Source organism: Trichosurus vulpecula, chromosome 3 (genome assembly GCF_011100635.1).
Source record: "Trichosurus vulpecula isolate mTriVul1 chromosome 3, mTriVul1.pri, whole genome shotgun sequence".
NCBI classification, from domain to species: domain Eukaryota; kingdom Metazoa; phylum Chordata; class Mammalia; order Diprotodontia; family Phalangeridae; genus Trichosurus; species Trichosurus vulpecula.
In genome coordinates this window covers 118020011-118039964 of record NC_050575.1, presented here as the reverse complement: position 1 = coordinate 118039964, position 19954 = coordinate 118020011, and the positions used below count along the sequence as shown (strand labels likewise).

At 38.8% G+C, this 19954-nt stretch overlaps 1 protein-coding gene across 1 annotated transcript in view; it reads left to right on the top strand.

Moving 5' to 3' along the window:
* ASTN2 (astrotactin 2) overlaps positions 1–19954 on the top strand; it is a 1142502-nt gene that overhangs the window by 1096085 nt on the left and 26463 nt on the right. Inside the window, exons 21-22 of the mRNA XM_036751653.1 lie at positions 16528–16628; positions 17616–17799. Of these exons, the coding sequence (XP_036607548.1) occupies positions 16528–16628; positions 17616–17799 (285 nt within the window). The remainder of the gene's footprint in view (positions 1–16527; positions 16629–17615; positions 17800–19954) is intronic.

The window sequence follows — 19954 nt, the reverse complement described above, 5'->3', positions numbered from 1 at the left end:
CTCAGGGAATGGGTAAACAAGTGGTTGTACATAAACAGAATGGTATATTACTGCAATATCAGAAATTACAAGGGAACATGGAAAGATACATTAACTGATGCAAAGTGAAGTAATCAGGAAAATAATATCACAACGACAACAACAATGTAAATGGAAACCCCACAAAACAATCAAAATTGAATATTGTGGAATTCTAAACTCAACCCCAAAAAAGAGCTGTTAGAAGACCCCCCCGCCACACACACACACACACACCATATATAATACATAATACTTACACCATACTCTTTGGCAGAGATTGGTATCCATAGTTGTGAATTATTATATATATATCTATATATCTATATCTATATATATTTAACATCAGATTTTTTTTCCAATGTGTTGGTTAGTTTGGTTGATTTTTCTCCCTCTTTTGAATCCCCTCTTGTTATTATTTAATTCTTTGCTATAAGGGATTGCTCGTGGGAAGGTGGAAGCAAAGGGACACAGGTGGTACCTGGGCCATGGTAAAATAAGAGATCAATATTTTTACAAACGCAAGTTCCTTGAGGCTAGAGATTGTTTCATTATTTCTATTTATATCTCCAGTGCCTAACACAGTGACTTGCACATGATAGGCCCTTAGTAAATGCTTGATTTATTAGAATCTCTTTCTCTGTCTATACCTTTATCTCTACCTGTTGTAAACCCACCTATCCTTCTAAGTACAGCTCAAATAGTTTCTTTGCCATGAATACATCCTTGATCCTCCAAAAAATAACACTAATTTCTTTTCTTCAATTAACGTGACATTTGACTTGGAGCAAGATCCATCCCTTCTATGGTACTCAGTTAACCACATCTCTAAAATGAGAGGATTGGAATAAATAATCCCTAAGGCCCCTTCCAACTCTAATATTCTATGATTCTAAAGCTTCTGTGACCATCAATACCATTATGGTAAATCCCCCTAGCCCTAGACCCAAATCCCAGATGCAAGCACTCACCAGAAGGCAAAACCTGAAAGTAGGCAAAACTTATCTTCAGTGCCTTCTCCCCCTCAACCATGCTCACCTCTTTTGTTTCTCCTCTGTCCCTTATAAGGATTTTTTTTTATCTTTCTAGCCCCAAATATAGTAAATCTCTTCCTTGCTTAAAATATAAGACACAGACTCACAAAATCAAAATGTTGTTTAGTATTATGAACTCTTAGAAAATTCACCTATTATTTTCCAGTGACCAACATGGATAACAATGAATGAGACAGAGAAAAATTTTCTCTTCCTACTCCTCCATGTGATTCCCTTTCAGGGGCTTGGCTCCAACTCTCAAACTGGAATCCTTAGTTGTATGTATGTGTGTGTGTATGTGTATGTATATATGTATGTGTATGTATATGTATGTGTATGTGTGTATAGGTGTGTATATATATGTGTGTGTTTGTATTTTATATATATATACATATATGTGTGCATGTGTGTATTGACAATGAGTTGGACTCAGAGTTGAACAAGAATAGAGTTGGTCAGATTGCTTTCAGGGAATTGCAAAGCCATTTTGCTGACTTCAAGCTTTTTATGACAGCAAAGGCCCATATTTTCAATACTAACATTTAACTGATATTTCATATAGCAGGAATACATCCTGGAACATACACTCACACACATACACATACATATATACATATATGTATATACATACATCTATATGTATATACATATATATGTATTGTTATGTTTGTCCTTTGTTTTCGAAGAGGACCATGGCATCAGGGAAATGATGACATGACTTGCAGTTGACTTTGATTTGAGTGATGGAGGGCTGTGCAAGGTCACCAGTCTCACTTTCTCCTCCAGAGCCCTTTGGATCCAGTGACCAAATATTCATCAGGATGACTGGAGATGACCCAGGATGCAATAGGAGACCCTGACCCTTTTAGGCTAAGGCCTTTTCAGGTACTCACTTAGAGGGAGGTAATACCCATTAATTGAATAGACCTCTTTAAGAAGTGAGTCAAGGGATAGCCCCTTTAACGTATATGTGTGTATATGTATGTATGTATGTATATATACATATGTATGTATATGTACATATATACATATACTTACATATATATATATACATACACAAAAATGTATCATACAGAGGGCAGTGAAAAGGTACATGTTAATGTGAGCAGATTTTAACATGTAACCAACCAACAATGAGCTCCAAAGAAGAGGAATAAGGTATATCATCAAGGAATTATACGATAGGAAGAAAAAATGTCTGATCATGTGGAAAGAATGAGGGATAATGGATGGACAGCCAGAGTGAGCCACTGATACCCTTGAAAAGTTGGGGAAAAGTGAGGAAGACTTCTATCATGTTAAATGGTCCCCCATGAGAGAAGTGTGAGATGAGCAAGCATGGTACTATCAGCATCAACAAAGAAAATTCAGACTTGTGAGATCACAGACCCATTTAAGTACTTAAAACTCTTTGCCAATCTATTGCCACCTTCATTTTACAGATGAAGAAACTGAGACCAAAGAGGTTAAATGTTGTGCTAAATATCACATTATAAATTGTTAGTGGAGCCAGGATTAGAATCCAATTTTTGTGGTTATTAAATACAAAGTTAATTCCATCACATTGCCTCTCCATTTGTCTGTGTCCTTAATGCTGATCCTGTCCATCTTTCTAGCCTTCTCCTTTTTCTCCTCTTCCATCTGTCCTTTTTCTCCCTGCATTTATTTTCCTTCCTTTATCTCTTCCTTTTTCTCCTCCCTCTCCATCTTCTCCCTCTTCCTCAGTCATTGTTTTGGAGCCAGTATATGACAAGGATTTGAAAAACACAGCAGTTGATGAGGTGTTATATTGAGTCCACACTGAATTGCCTATATAGTCTGGCTTTAACTCAGTATTTATAACGTAGAGAAATGCTGGAGAAAAGGTTTGAGATCAACCTCCTCTTTTCCCCCCTTCAATATTCCCTGGTCGTGCCTTGGAAATGGAGCTGGGACTAGGAATAAGCAAAGTAATCATTTAGAAAGATGAAAAGAGACATTAAAAATATTTCTTAAGATATAAATGAACATATTTTCATTTTAGAAAGTCTCATTCTCCTTAGGCAATTTATGTTATGTGTCACATTGCTACCATGAAGGCTGAAAGCCTCCAGTGAACAATAATTCTCATAGGAAACAATTTTCAAATGCATATGGGCACAATTTTCAAACCCTGCTTTGGAAGAACAAATGCCTTGTCCTAGTTGCACTTGGGGTAAAGAGCCTATCTGTATCATTTATTATAGATTCGTTGCTTTCCTCATCTCTTTGCCTTTGAATTGATCTTCCTCCACTCCTAAAACACATTCCCTTTACTTCCACCTCTGAAAAACCCTTGCTTCCTTCAAGACTCAACTCAGATGCCACTTTCTATTTGAAATCATTGTTAATCACTCTCAGGTGACTGTACCTTCCCTACCAATCTTGTAACAATTTTACATCTATTTTGTATATATCTATACATGTAAAGTTTCTCTCCTCTATTGAATGCAGACTTCTTGAGAGCGAGGACTGTTTTGCTTCTCTCTTTATACCCCCAATGCCTACTACATAGTGAACACTTGATAAATGTTGGTTGGTTGACTGATTGATCTCCACCTTTATATAGGCCCTCATGCCCTCCTGTTTGGATTATTGCAAGAACCTGATGTTTGGTCAGCTTGTCACACATCTCTCCCCACTCCAGTCCTTCTTCCACTTGGCTATCAAAGTGATTTTCCTGAAGTGCAGATCTGAGCATGTCAGATACACACATAGCAGAGGGTAATGTGCACCAAGGGTCAGTTTTCCCTAAAAACAATCACAAAAGCATCTGCAGACAATAGGAGCCAAAACCTTAGTCAGATACAAATTTCTGATGTGTGGTATCTTTCATCACTTAACCACATGACTTTGGGCAAGTCATTTAAATTTTATGGGTCCTAGTTTCCTCATCTGTAAAATGGGGTTCTGGGGTAGGTGGACTCAATAAACTCTAGTGGCTCTCCATCCCTTCCAGAATCCTAACTTACCCTCTCCCCCCTCCCCACACCTTTCTAGTCTTCTAACACTTTGTATCCCAACACTGAATCTTTAATCCAGTGACATTCTACTCCTTCCTTTCTCAAGCAAGACACTGTCTTCCCACTCTGGGCATTTTCACTGGTTGTCTCACGTTCCTGGAGTGCTGTCTGTCCTCGTCTATCTCCTGACTTCCCTGATATTCCAATTAAAACCTCACCTTCTACAAGAAGCCTTTCCTAATACCTCTTAATTCTAGTAGCTCCCCTCTGTTGATTATTTCTGATTTATAATGTATTTATCCAATGTGTACACGGTTGTTCACATGTTTTCTCCACCATTATATTGTGAGTTTCTTGAGAGCAGGGACTATATTTTGCCTTTCTTTGTATCCCTAGTACTTAACATAGCGGTCCTTAACAGATGATTATTGACTGATCTGTATTTGGAGGAAATTTCTACTCAGCACCCAGCTTAATGATCTTCATTTTGCAAGATTTAAATCTGGAAGGTGGTCTTAGAAGTCCAGTATCTTTATTTTACAGGTTGAGAACTTAGATGGTGAAAAGTTTAGTAACTTTCCCCTGTCTCATGCAGGATTTGAACTTAGGTCTTCAGACTCCAGATCCAGGAATCCTATAATTATACTATGCTGTTCCCATTAATCTAAATCACTCACTTTACAGGTGTTGAAATTGAGCTCCAAGGAAGTGGTGTAATTGATTTGATGTCACACTTACAGTAAAAGAACAAAGCAGAATTAAAACCCAGGTTTCCCAACTACCCTTCTAGTTCTCACACTCCTTGCCCCTCCCACCCCCACACTATACAGCTTCCCTCTCACTCCCAAGTCTCATAGACTCCTCATATTAACTTTCCATCCATTCCTCATCTCCTAGCACTGCCCTAGTACCTGCTGGCTGATGATTTTGGAAATATTCATACATCAAAAACTACGGGGTTAAGACAATTAGGTTGGCTTCAGCATTTTTCTCAACATCGTGGGAAAACCCTAAGGCCAAAATCCCCTGGTCCCAGGCCTCTCAGTCCTGTGGGAAAAATAAACAGGGGGCATTTTTCCAGCATGAGGAGCAGGGAATGTGACAGGCTTGCCCAAGAGAGTGAGCTGAAGAGGATTTGCCCCCTTGCTGTTTCCCCATGGGACGAACTTTCTATGTAAGCAATGCCCTCTAACCAGCCCAACTCCTCTCCCCCATTTTTCTGGCTGTGCCCTCCAGAGTCATAAAGGAACAGGCAACCCTAGCTGAAATTCTTGTGGTACCAGCACGTGGCGGGTAGGAGGTGGTCCCAAGGGCCCCTCACCAGGCCCCTTCAGCAGGGTCTCACCACGAGAAAGAATATGGGGTGGCTCTGGTTACAGGGCCTTCAGCCTCTTTGGCGAGGGCATTGTAAACACAAGACAGGGCATAGCCAATCAGCCCACTGACAAAAGCAACTACAAATTCCATTCTGAGCCAAGAATGCCGTCTTCCTATTGTTTGTTATTCTGTGTGCAGAGAGTAGATGAGAAGTTGGTGCTAATTTACTGTTTCTTAATTACAACGGATCTTGGAGTTGATATCAAGCAATAAACTAGAAACACATTCCTGTGGCTTCTGTGGATGGGTTGGTTTTCTTTTTTTTCTTTCATTTTTTTAAGAACTGAACTCTTGTTTGGAACAGTCACGCACTCTCAGCAGCTCCGTTCTTGATACAAAGAATTTGCCACTGCACACGTATGTGGGTCCACACACACACATAGCAGAGGGGAATGTGCATCAAGGGTCAGTTTTCCCTAAAAACAATCATAAAAGCACCTGCAGACAATAGGAGCCAAAACCTTAGTCAGATACAGATCTCTGATGTGTGGTATCTTTCATCACCTAACCACATGACTTTGGGCAAGTCATTTAAATTTTATGGGTCCTAGTTTTCTCATCTGTAAAATGGGGTTCTTGGGGGTAGGCGGACTCAATGACTTCTAAAGTTTCTTCTCTAATCCAACAAAAGGTAATGTGGTGTAATAGAGAACTGGGCTTAGAATCAGTAAATTAGGGTGGAAATTCCAACTCTGATACTTTTGTAACCCTGAGCAAGTTACTTCAACTCTATGAATTGAAATGCATTCATTAAGCATTTATTATATACCAGTCACTGTACTAGGGACTGGGAAGACAAAGACAAAAATGAAATAGTCCTTACCCTCAAGGAACTTATATTTTATCAAGCTAGATAACACATGCATTGGTAAGTATTTAAAGGAAATAAAGGATCCTAAAAAGACTGAGATGAGACAGAAGTACATTAGAGGCATGGAGAGGGGCTTAGTGGGAGGAGATGGAAGATGGGACATGGAGTATCCTGTATAAGGAACAGCAAAGGCCAGTTTGACTGAACTGCAGTGATTGAGAAGGGGTGTAATATATAAGGCCAGAAGGAGAGATGGAGGACAGATTGTGAGGGGTTTAAAAGGCTAACAGAATAATTTATATTTGATTCTAGTGACCATAGAGAGTTAGCTAGTGGAGTCTGAGTAGGGGATGTAACATGGTCGGAACTGCACTTTAGGAAAATCACATCGGCAGCTCTGTGAAAGATGGATGAGATTGGGGAGATACTTGAGGCAGGGAAACCCATTAAAAGGTTATTTAAAGAGATCGGTTTAAAAGTGATTAATTAGGGCCCGAACTACAATTGTGGCTCTGTGAATAGACAGAAGGGAACAGATTTGAGAAATGTTGAGGAGAGAAAAAAAAAACATTTAGAAACTGATTGTATGTATAGGGAGAATGCATGAGATGGTGAGAGCCTAACACTGAAGCTACATACCCAGATGACCAGAAGGATTGTGTTCTCATCAACATAAAAACAGAGTTTTAACCAAGAAATGGGCTTTGGGGGAAAAGTTAATAAGCCTCTCATCTTCAGTTTTCTCCTTTGTGAGATAGGAATACCTGTCCTATCTGCAAATCAGATGATAATGAGAATTCATATTTCTATAGAACCTTCCCTACAACAAGTAGCTTTTGAAAGTCCAACATCATTAGCTCACTTTAACAGATAACAGTGATATGAACGCTTGTAATTGATATAGTGCTTTGAAGGTTCAAGTCCTTCATGCATACATTATCTCATTTAAGCTTAAGGATAACCCTATGAGGTAGATGCTGCATATTATTATCCTTGTTTTCCAGGTGAGGACATGGAGGTCCAAATGATGAATTGATTAAGCACCAGCTGTACTACGTGCCAGCCACTGTGCAGAGAGTTGGGATATAAGTAAAAAGAATGAATCAATCCCCATGTGTATGCTTACTTTCTAATAATGGCACTAAGAATGGGTTTGAGTATATACAAATAATTAGAAAGGGAACAAATCCAAAGAAATTATATGCAAGGAGATCTTGGGAGGGAAAGTCCTAGCAGTTGGGAGAAACAGGAGATGTTTCGGATCAAAGGCAATTCTTGAGCCTTGTCTTGAAGGAAGAGAAGGATTCTATGAGGCAGAGGTGAGGATGGAGTTTTCCAGGAATGGGGGGCAGCCAATGTAAAGTCATTGAGAGAGGAGATAAGTGTCATGTGTGAGGAACAGAGAGAACATCAACTTGGCTGGATTGCGAAAGGAGAGTAACACAAAATGAGGAAGGAAAGATTGGCTAGAATGAGATTCTGAAGAGCATTAAAAACTGAATAGTTAAAAGTTAAAATGTTTTAATAAAATGAGAGCACTAGAGGAAAAAATGGACAAAAGAAGAAATATGGAAGAAAAAGTTGGAACCAGAATAACTTGATACGAGAGGTACAAAGCTTTGCCCAAGCAACAGACTCCTTGAAAATTAGAATGGATTAAATAGAAGATAATGACTCTATCAGATAACAAAGAAAATTAAGATAAAGTTAAAAATGGAAAAAAACAGGAAATGTAAGGTATCTTATAGCAAAAACAACTGACCTGGAAAACAGACTGAGGAGAAAAAAAATTAAGAATCTGTAGACTACTTGAAAGCCATAACAACAACAAAAAATGAAGGGGGGTAGATATCATATTTGTATAAATTTTAAAAGAAAACTGCCTAAATCTCTGTAAACCAGGGGATAACCTGGAAATAGAATCCACTGGTCACCTGAAAGAAACCTCATGTTGAAAATTCCCACGAAAATTATAGCCAGAATCCAGAGCTTCCTTACCAAGGCAAAATATTGTAATTAGCAACAGTGAAAGAATTGAAGTACCAAGGAACACAATCATACACAGCCTCCACTATAAAGAAGGAGAGAGCTTGGAATGTAATATTCCAGAAAGACAAGGGTGAAAGGTTTACAGCCAAGAGTAACTTAATCAGCAAAAGTGAGGATGATGCCAGAAGGGATAGAAACTGGACCTTTAACAAAATAAAGGAAAGTATTCCTAATGAAAAGGCCAAAGTTGAGCAGAAATGTTGAAATTCAAACACAAGAATTAATAGAAACCTAAAAAGCTAAACAATGAAAAAAGGACTATTATTCTAATATAGGGACATGATCTTGTCCTCTCTCTAAACCCTATCATCATCATTGAAGGAGTCTAGATGGAAAGCTTGCAAGTCATTGTTATATCTTAATAATCTTTTAAAAAGAATTGAAAAGGAGAGGGGAAAGAGAAGTTAGGGAAAATTATCTCACACAATTTTGGTGTGCAAGTAGAAGTCTATATAAATATGGAGAGAGAGGTGTGGGGATTAGTCCTAAGCAAAATCAGCTCTAATTAAGAATGTACAAACATATTTAAAGCTCTTTGTGAAGTGTTAAACAATTAGAATCTAAGGAGTGCCTTTCACTGGAAAATGGCTCAATGAGATATGAATATGATGGAATACTTTTGTGCTGTTAAAAAAAGGAATAGTTTCAGAGAAATATGGAAAGATTTGCATGAACTGATGCAGAGTAAAATAATTAGTACCAGGAGAACAATTTATTCAATAACAACAATATTGTAAAGACAATTGAGTTTGAAAGAATTGGGAATGCTGATTAGTGTAATGACTAACCAGAGGACTAATGATGAACTTGCTACATACTTCCTTATAATTGTTTTTTTTAAGTCAACATGCAGCCTGCAAGGATCCCTATGTTTAGTTATGTTTGGGGGTTTAGTGTCCTCGCCATTTCAACTTGAGTTTGACACCACTGGACTGGACAACCTCTTTGTTCCCTTCCAACTCTAAATCTATGGTTTTATGACTATTTGTAACTTCCAGCTGCACAATGTTAATGATGACATTGATAATTCATGTTTATCTAGCACAGGGGTGGGGAACCCGTGACCTTCAGTCCTTTGACTGAATCCAAATTTCACAGAACAAATCCCCTTAATAAAAGGATTTTTTCAGTAAAATTTGGACTCAATCAAAAAGTCACACCTAAGGACCTAGAAGTGTACATGGGGCCTCAAGGCCACAGGTTCCCCAACCCTGAAGATTCTAGCATGTTACAATTTATGGAACAAATAATCCCATTTTATATAGGTGCAGTGGAGACACTGAGGCCATTCAGATCACAAGTGGCAGAAATGGGATTTGAATTTGTTGCTTCTGGTTCCAAGTTCACTGTTCTTTCCATTACAATACAGCAGTATACACTGCAGTTGTATATGAACACAAACATCTAGTCACCTTTGCCCAAAATTTTTGTTCTAATATTTTAAAAGTCTGTCAGGCTTGGGTGTCTTACTCCATACTATGAGAACATTTCAATTTTTAAGTGTTCATTGAGTTCTATGCCGAACCTGAAGTTAGAGACAATCCCAAAAGTGAACATCCTGTTCTTTTGTAGTCACTTCATACGCCTTTAGAAAGCACTCTAAAATGGTCCTTACGTCTTTACTCAGTAGGGAAGTTGTGAAATGTCAGTAGTAACAAGGAGAGAAGAATGAAAGCCTCCCCTCACATAACCTAGAATATGTGGAGACTCTTAACAACAGAGTTGAAGCCATCTGGAGTTTAGACCTCCCAATGTGATCTTGACTCCATTCATCATCCAGTTCAAATTTGATTTCCTCCTTCCATCTAGATTTGGACACCAGCTTTTCTCTGTCAATAACCTTGTTCTTTACTATCCTCCCCCTTCCTTCGAATGTCCCCATTTCTCCTCCGAAAAGCCAAGTTTAATTTAGTAGGTCATCCCCACTACCCTTGCTCAGCCTGGAATAAACATGGCAACACCTCACTATTGTGGCTGGATGCACTTCCTATTGAGTTTACCCACGCAGAACCTCTGACCTCTTGGTATGGGAAGAAGTAAGGTTGGCACCACTATTAATGTACATTTGTGATGTGGGAAGGGCATGATGACAGAACCAACTACTTGAAGGGAATAATTGTGTTTTCCTTTTTTTACTTTTAACTCTTATTTAATATTTTATTTTCCCCAATTACATGTAAAAACAATTTTAACATTCTTTTTTTTAATTGAATTCCAAATTCTATTCCTTCCTCCCCCACAATGAGAAGGCAAGCAATTTGATGTAGGTTATGCATACATACATACATGTATACATATACATATATAGTCATGCAAAACACATTTCCATGTAAGTCATTTTGTGAAAAGAAACAGACAAAAAAATCCCAAGAAAATAAAGAAAGTAAAGAAAAAGTATCTTTGATCTGCATTCAGGCTCTACCAGTTCTTTCTCTGGAGATGGACAGCACCTTTCATCATAAGTCCTACAGAATTGTCTTAGATTATTATATTGCTGAGAACAGCTATGTTATTCATAGTAGACCGTCATATAGTATTGCTGTCACTGTGTACAATGTTCTCCTGGTACTGTTCATTTCACTTTGCATCAGTTCATGTAAGTCTTTCCATGTTTCTCAGAGAGCATCTTGCTCATCATTTTTTAAAGCACAATAGCATTCCATCACAATCATATACAACATCTTGTTCAGCCATTCCTCAACTGATAAACATCCCTTTGATGTCCAATTCTTTGCCACCACTAAAAGAACTGCTATAAATATTTTGTACCATAACTCCTTTTCCTCTTTATTTTCTGTTTCTTTAGGATACAGACCTAGTAACGGTATTGCATGGTCAAAGGGTATGCAGTGGTTTTATAACTCTTTGGGCATAGTTCCAAATTGTTCTCCAGAATGGTTGAATCAATATACAACTTCACCAATAGTACATTAGTGTTTTAATTTTTCCACATACCCTCCAACATTTGTCATTTTCCTGTCTGTCATATTAGCCAATCTCACAGGTGTGAGATAGTACCACAGTTGTCTTAATTTACATTTCTCTCATCAATAGCAATTTAGAGCATTTCTATATGACTCTAGATAGCTTTGATTACTTTGTCTGAAAACTACCTGTTCATATTCTTTGACCACTTATCAATTGAGGAATGGCTCTTATTGCTATAAATTTGACTCAGTTTTCTATATGTTTAAGAAATAAGGTCTTTATTAGAAAAACTCACTGTAATTTTTTTCATAGTAATCATTTATAGATATGTATTTACCTTCATCCTATTTTCTCTGTCTCTCCATTCTCAAAAGTGTTTTGCTTCTAATTTTTAGCTCCCCCAAACACAAATTTCTATACCCAACTAACTGAGTATATATATTATTCCCTCTTTGAGCCAAGTCCAATGAGAGTGAAGTTCATATGCTCCCCCCACTTCCCACTTTCTCTATTTTCCCCTACATTGTAAAATATCTTTCAGGCTTCGTTTATGTCAAATAATTTGTCCCATGTCACTTCTCCTTTCCCCTTCACCCAGTGCATTCTTCTTTCTCATTACTAGGGCAGTTAGAAGGAGGATACAGAAGGCAGAAGTGTGAATTGTATGTGATAGTATGATTATCTAAAAAAAAAGAAATAATGGATGAGAAAGTTTTTAGCAGTTATAAATATCATTTTCCTATACAGGAATATCAATGGTTTAACCTTATTGAATCCCTTATGATTTCTCTTTCCTATTTACCTTTTTATGCTTTTTTGCGTCTTGTATTTGAATGTCAAATTTTCTGTTCAGCTCTGGTCTTTTCATCAGGAATGCTTGAAAGTTCTTTTGAGTGTGTATTTTGATCTCCCTTGTCACTATAGTTGACTTTTTATGATTAAAACTTTTTTCTGTTTGCTCATTTTTCAGCCTGTTTCTTGACTTTTAACTCTGTTCTAAAGTGGGGCTCTGCTTCCCAAGTGGAGGGGGCACTGTCCCAAGCTTCAGTTTTTTTGTGCAGCAGTTTTCGGAGGTAATTCTGGAGACCTGTAAGTTTTTGGCTCTTCCAAGTTGGTATGATCTAGGGAGAGGTGTGTTTACTACTCTCCTGTGCCATACACTGGTTTGTGATTGACCATAAGCACTCTTTTCAACCCTGTAACTGTGACCAGGGTCCCTGCTCCCCTGAGGTCACAAGTTTCCAAGAATAAGACCCAAGTCAGCTACCCAGATCCAAGTACATACAATACAACAGATTCCTGGCAAAGGGGGACCCTTGTAAATCTTTCTGACCTGTTGTCTGATCCCCTTACAGTCTGTGGGTTGAGAGGACTGGAAACTACCACTGATGCCATTGATTTGGTTTCCTGAAGGCCTGCTCCTGGTTTGCTGTTGCCTGCTCTGCGCTGGCATGGCCTGCAGAGGTCTACTCTCCTCTCTTACCTTTCCTGCAGACGTTCTAAGTTGCCTTGGGTTGGGACATTGTTTTACTCCATCTTTTTGTGTGTGCTACTGCTCTAGAATTTTTTAGAGTCATTATTTAAAGGTATTTGGAGGAGAGATCATATGGGTCCCTGCCTTTACGCTGCCATTTTGGCTCTGCCTCCATAATTGTGTTTTCTTTAGTAACTCTACCTGTTCCTCTTAGCTTACAGGTAAATCATTAACCCTGCATTAAATAGAGCATATACTATGTTGAAGCCATGGGCATAGCACCAAAATGAAATTAAGAGCATTTGAATCTTCTTGTTCTGCCAACAGTTACACTGTTGATGCTCCTGCAGGTCACTTGGAAATCTAAAAATTGTTGTTCTTGGTGTGGTTGTTGAAATAGTCACCTCTAGCCACCCAGGCATTCCTGTAGCACTGCCCACTGGGAACTAGGATCATAAGTTAATAGAATTTAGAGAGATCTGCTAATATTGCTCTGTAACTTTAAAGCTGAACAGACTGATGTCCAGGGGGGAAAAAAACTTGCCCAAGGTCATACAAGTCAAAGAGTTAAAAATACTTTGGAGAACATCTAGGGCCACACTGATCCAAAGCATCAATCTCCTCTAAAACATCCCTGACATGTTCTCTTGCAGCATCTGCTTGAGTAGCTACAGCAACAGGAGCCTCAGTGTCTTACAAGGCAGTTTATTCCATTGTCTCTGGTTTTTGCTTGTTTGTTTGTTTGTTTTAAAGAAATTCTCCCTTATGTCAAGCTGAAATGAGCTTCAATGTTCCTTCCATCTATTGGCAAGATCCATTTTATTCATGCAATAAATATTTACTCTATTGAGTATTTGCCTCATGCATTAATTGTGCTGAGAGATGTGAGGATGCCAAAAACTTTAAGACTATCCTGCTTTTAAGAAGTGTCCAGTCTTATGAAGACAAGACATAGTATATGCACAAACATTAAATTTAGGGTAATAGAAAATAACATGAGAGTTGTTATGTGGCATTTATGAGGCAATGTGGCTTGTTCAGGCAGTAAGATATAATGGGAAGATGACTAGTTTGGTACTCTGTGGATTTCAAGCCTTATTCTTCAAAGTTTTTTGTTTGTTTTTTTATACCTTGGGCAAGGTATAAATCTGCCTGAACCCCAGCTTTCTGAGCTATAAAATGAGGAGGTTGGATTATATGACCTCTGAGGTATTTTTTTCTGATCCTAAGTCTTATGATTTTAAGTATTAAATTGGTTGTATAAACACTAAAAGGTGTCATTTCACCTGAGGAAGTGAGCAGTCAGAAAAGGTCATAAGACTTCCAGAGGAAGGCAGCCAGGCTGGTGATGGGACTACAGACCATCCTATACAAGGAAGAGATGAAGGATCTGAGGACGGTCAGCCTGGCAAAGAGATGATTTAAGGGAACCACGGGCAATATGAAAGATATCTTTAAGTATTTGAAGTTCTGGTGTGCAGAAGAAACAATGGATTTGTTCTCCTTGGTCCTATATGTCAGAACTAGGAGTGATGAGTAGAAAATTGACAACCATATTTTATCTCAATTCAAGAAAAGAAAATTTCCTAAAAATTAGAGCTTCCCCAAAGTAAAGCAGGCTGCCTTGAGAGAGAGTTCCACATCACTTGTGGTCCTCAAGAAGAAGACTGACTCTTATAAATGAACAAATATTTACTAAGCACCCACTATATGCTTGGTCCTGTGCTAGGCAGTAGGGATACAAATACAAAGAATTAAACAACCCCTCCTTGTAAGGGGTTTTAATTTTAATGGGAAAGACAAATATACCTCATCGGCAATGCTGGAGAGGGGAATTTTCCTCAGGCAGGGATTGGATTACATGATGTTTAAGGTCCTTTTCAACAGTTGTATTTGATGAGTCTATGGATGATTGGCTCAGTGGATAGAGTATGAGGCCTGGGGAAAACCCAAATTCAAATTCAGCTTCAAACACTTACTAGCCATGTGACCCTGGGTGAGTAAGGCCAACCTCTGCGGGCCTTAATCCACTGGAGAAGGAAATGGCAAACCACTCTAGTATCTTCACCAAGAAAACCCCATGGAAAGTACAGTCCATAGGGTCACAAAGAGTTGGACATGATTGAACAACTGAGCAACAAAACCAACAATGGATAACATGGCATTTTAGCTAATTTTTTAGAGAACATAGGTAAGAGAAGAATTGATTAGGGATCTGTCGACAGGGAAACTACCTTTTTTTAAAGGACAAATGCTTATTTCATGTTCTGGGCATAATGATACTAATCTAGTATCTATACTGGGAGTATATTGTTCATGTGGGGGATGGAGGTAGGTAAAGTAGGTAAAGAAAGTTTGAGAAGGCAAGGAAGCGGAACAAGCATTTATTAAACATCTACTATGTGCCAGGTACTGTGCTAAATGTTTTACAGATATTATCCAATTTGATTCTTATGACAACCCTATGAGGTAGGTGTTATTATTGTCCCCATTTTATAGTTGAGGAAATTAAAGCAGAGTTTAAGTCACTTGCCTTTAGGACCACACAGTTAGTGAGTGTTTGAAGCTAAATTTGAATTCAGGTCTTCCTGACTTCGGGTCTAACCCTCCATCAACCATTGTGAAGGTCTTCGAAGGCCAAAAAAAAAGTTAAGACCGAAAAAGTTATTAGGAGGAGCTTGAAAGCTTTTCAACATGGTAGTTTTGTTGTGGTGGTGGTTTGGTTTTTGTTTGTTCATTTTTTTTCAGCTTGATTTGAAAAGGCAAAGATCAGAAGTAAAATGATCTTGACTTGGGGAGTCATTCAGTTTCATTCAACTTAATTTGACAAAAAATGGTTATATGTAAGATTCTCAGAATGTCATGACAAAAATGGAAAACTCCCTGCACCCAAAGAGATTACATTCTATTGGGGATTACTATGCAGAAGACATAGTAATCATAAGAGGAAAGAGTATATTAACAATGAGGATCAGGAAAGACTTCATGTGGTAGGTAGCATCTGACCTGTACTTTGAAAAAAGCTAAGGATTCTAAGAGGTAGAGGTTAGAAGAGACAGATTCCTAGACATGAAAGGCCACTTGTACAAAGGCCCAAAGACTGAATGTCATATTTCAGAGAACAGCTAGCAAGCCAGCGTCAGTGCTACAGAGGAGTGTAGGAAGGCAAGAACATGAAATCAGACTGGGGAGGTAGGTGGGAAGCCAAATGGTGGAGAACTTTAAATGTCATGGTAAGAAGTCTGCATTTTATCCTAGAAGCAAAAGAAATAATTATAAATTTTTTAAGTGGGGGTTATATGACCAGATATATGCTTCATCATATCAGTTTCTCTGTAGATGCTGGGTTGGGGAGTTGGAGACTAGAAACGGGGAGCCTAATGAGGAAACTATTGCAATAGTCCAGGCAAAAGGTAACAAGGGTCTGAGTTAGCATAGACGTTGTGTGAGTGGAAAGATAGATTTAAGATGCATCATGGTTTTTAGCTTGGTGAATATTAGCCACTGATATGAGGACTGAGAGAGTGAAAAGAGTCAAAGAAGACTCCAAGATTGCAAACCTGAGCAACTAGAAAAAAGGCAGTGCCATCCAACACAAATGAGGAAGCTTGGAGAAGGCATGGATCTGCGGGGAAAAATGACTTCTATTCTAGACTTGAGTTTGAGATACCTATACGAAATCTAGGTGGATATGTCCAACAGTCATGTGGTTGATGAGACAGGAGTTCAGGAGAATAATCCAAGTTAGACATATAGATTTGGAATAGTCTATAACAGACATTTTCTCCCTCACATGTCACCTAGAGTGTAGGTGATCAATAAATCACAGCTAACTCATAACTGGTTTTCTTTTAGGTTTACCCTCTATGCTGTGGATACAAGAGGCCGACACTCAGAGCTGAGCACTGTTACACTGAGGACGGCTTGCCCTCTAGTAGATGACAACAAAGCTGAGGGTAGGTGTTGGGCTGAATACTTAGTTCCATGAAGACATATGTACTCTATGACTTCAGTCTTTCCCTTCTCCAAGGGAGTCACTTTCTGGAGTGAGAAGAAAAAGGTGAAAAAATGGAAGGCAAGGAAGACTGATGGGGAATCTGGTGCAGTGGTTAGGAGACTAGACCTGACATCAGGAAGTCTTGACTGCTGACACTCATACTATGGGCAAATCATTCCTTATTTACTACTATTCCTTATTTCATTCTTTGTATTTGTATCCCTAATGCCTAGCACAGGACCAAGCATATAGTGGATGCCTGGTAAATATTACACAAGCCTGAGTTTCCTCTTCTATAAAATTAGCATAATAATAGCAGTATTACCTATCTAGCTTACAAAGTTGTGAGACTCAAATGAGATATCTTTGATATTTGACAAACAACAATATCTAATTCAGATCTTACTTGGGCAGATCACGCATCTTAAGTGGAGTTGTTCTTCAGTCATGTCCAAGTCTTCATGACCCCATTTGGGGTTTTCTTGACAAAGATACTGGAGCAGTTTGCCATTTTATTCTCCAGTTCATCTTACAGGTGAGGAAACTGAGGCAAACAGGGTTAAGTGATTTGCTCAGGGTCACATAGCTAGTAAGTATCTGAGGCCAGATTTGAATTCAGGGAGACAAATCTTCCTGACTTCAGGTTTGGTGCTTTCTCCACTGCACCACCTAGCTGCCTCTCAGGTAGATATATCAAGTTGCCAAACACCTAAAATATTCATCCACTATACACAGTTTTCCAGATATAAGCACATCAAAGCTGGTCAAAGTCATAATAAATGGGCATTTTGCTTTACCAAAATTTTGGTTTATTTATTTAAATCCCTTTAGTCACCTGGATTTGTTAGGGCTATGTTCACTGTTTGTTATCTCTGAAGAAACCTTTCTGTCCAGCTCCAATTCCCACAGTTCCCTTGTAAATCTACGTGTTTTGCCTTCTTTTCAGAGATAGCTGACAAAATCTACAACCTCTACAATGGCTATACCAGTGGCAAGGAGCAACAGACAGCTTACAACACCCTGATGGAAGTGTCAGCCTCCATGCTTTTCCGTGTCCAGCATCACTACAATTCTCACTATGAGAAGTTCGGGGACTTTGTCTGGCGGAGTGAAGACGAGCTGGGACCCAGGTAGGGGTGGGAGACTATCATCTTTGCCTTTTGGCATAAGACCCCTCAGCTAAGGGCCTGACAAGATGGTCTAGAAGGAATTTGAATAGCGTCCTACATGCTCAAATCACAACTAACTGAAAGTGATTACCTCCTAGTTATTGTAATTAGAAAGAAGAAAGGGCAGGTATATGAGCCCATGGCCTGATGAATATAACTTTGTCAAGGTGGGGCATAGTGGACCTCGATCCTGACCTTGCTACTGCATTGTGCAGAGGGTAGCTACCATAAATACTGGAGCTTTGGAACACAGGTTGAGCTGGACAAATAATCTGACTCCTTATCAGCTATCCTTGCACTTTACCTCTAGATCTAATTCTGACCCCCTCCATCCTAACTGAAATCAAGAAGACTCCTCTTCCTCAGTTCAAATCTAGCCTCAGACTCTTACTAGCTGTGTGACTCTGGTCAGTCACTTAACCCTGTTTGCCTCAGTTTCCTCATCTGTAAAATGAACTGGAGAAGGAAATGGCAAACCACTCTAGTATTTTTGCCAAGAAAACCCCAAATGGGATCACAAAGAGTCAGATATAACTGAAAAATGACTAAACAACAAATTCTAACTGGCTTGAAGCTCTGGCCTTATACTTCGATTTCCCATTTAGCTCATCTCCTGAGATTTTGGCTCTCTGAAGACCACCTGGTACCAGTCTGGCTTGACTTTTAATCTCTATTTCCTCACCCCAGTTCTTCTTTTCCCTTGTTAGACAATGGCAGTATTTTTTTTCACTGCTAGGAATAGAGTATGCTATAGGAGGAACAATACTGGATTTAGAGAAAGAAAATTTGGATTTGAATGCTACCTCTGCTTCTCATTACCTGGAGTAACTTTGGGCAAATCTCTTTACCTTGCCAGGCTTAGTTGCCTCCTCTATAAAATGTCAGCCCTTTAAATTCCCTTCTAGTGCTAAATCTCATGAATAACTGTCACTGGGCATTCTTCCACCTGCATGTTTGCCTAATCATCTAATGTTATTGGCCCTTCCCTTGATATAAAAGGCCAATAGATAAAGATAAATAGCAAATTCAGGAGTAATCCTCTGTTTACATTTAACATAAGCTCATAACTGGGTATTTGTTGATGTAACAACTTGTGGTTTGATTACAGGATTTCATGGCCATTAGTAAAAGAACTAATGTTTGGATCTCATAAGCATATGTGAATTTCACAAGCTTACTCAACACTTTAGAGGTGCTAAGAGCTGTGATCAAGACATAGAACTAATGCATAGCTTTGGAAATTGATGTGTAAACAGAAACATAATTCATAAATTTGTCAGTTTAAAAATATTTGTTGACTTGAGTTTGCTGATGATTCCCCACTGCAGATGGTGGAGATAACAAAATACTCTTCAGTTAACTTGGAATCTTCAAAACAACCTTGAGAAACAGGCCAATGTTCATAACTTCACTTTGAAGCTGAGGGAATTGAGTTCCATTTAAAACAACAAACACTTATTAAGTATCTACTTATATGCCAGGTACTGTGCTACGCACTAGAGATGGAAAGGCAAAACAAAATCCATTCTGTGTGGGTTGGGGGAAAGAGAGGAAGGAGAGGAGACAAACAAATAACTAGTAAGTGAATACAAAGCTTATCTAGAGTAAATCCAAAGTAATTGGAGAAAGGTGGACAAACCACTAATCCAAGGAATCAGGAAGAGCCCATGTATGTGATACTAATTACTGAGTCACTTGCCCAGAGTTATTCTAGATACTAAAGGCATCCGTTAATTGATTCTTTCTAAAACAAAAATATTTTAAAGATTGAATCTCCTCATCTCATCCAGGTAAGAAGTGTGGGGCTACTCAGAGGCCCATCCTTCGACAGATCAGCATGGAAGGCTTGATCTGCTGTTCTCACCAGGGACTATTTGTCCCTCCTTAAGCAACCTGGTACTCCTCCCCCCTCCCCCATCCCCATCCCTTCCTGGGGGCTTATCATATGAATGCTGAACTTATCACAGACATCTGACAAGCATAACCTACAGAGCTCCTGAGCTCAAGAAATCCATTGGACTCAGATGATCCTGTAGCTGGGATCATAGGCATATGTAACCATACCAGGCTCCATTTATCCTAACAGCAACCAATTAAGTACCTACTACTATGTAGT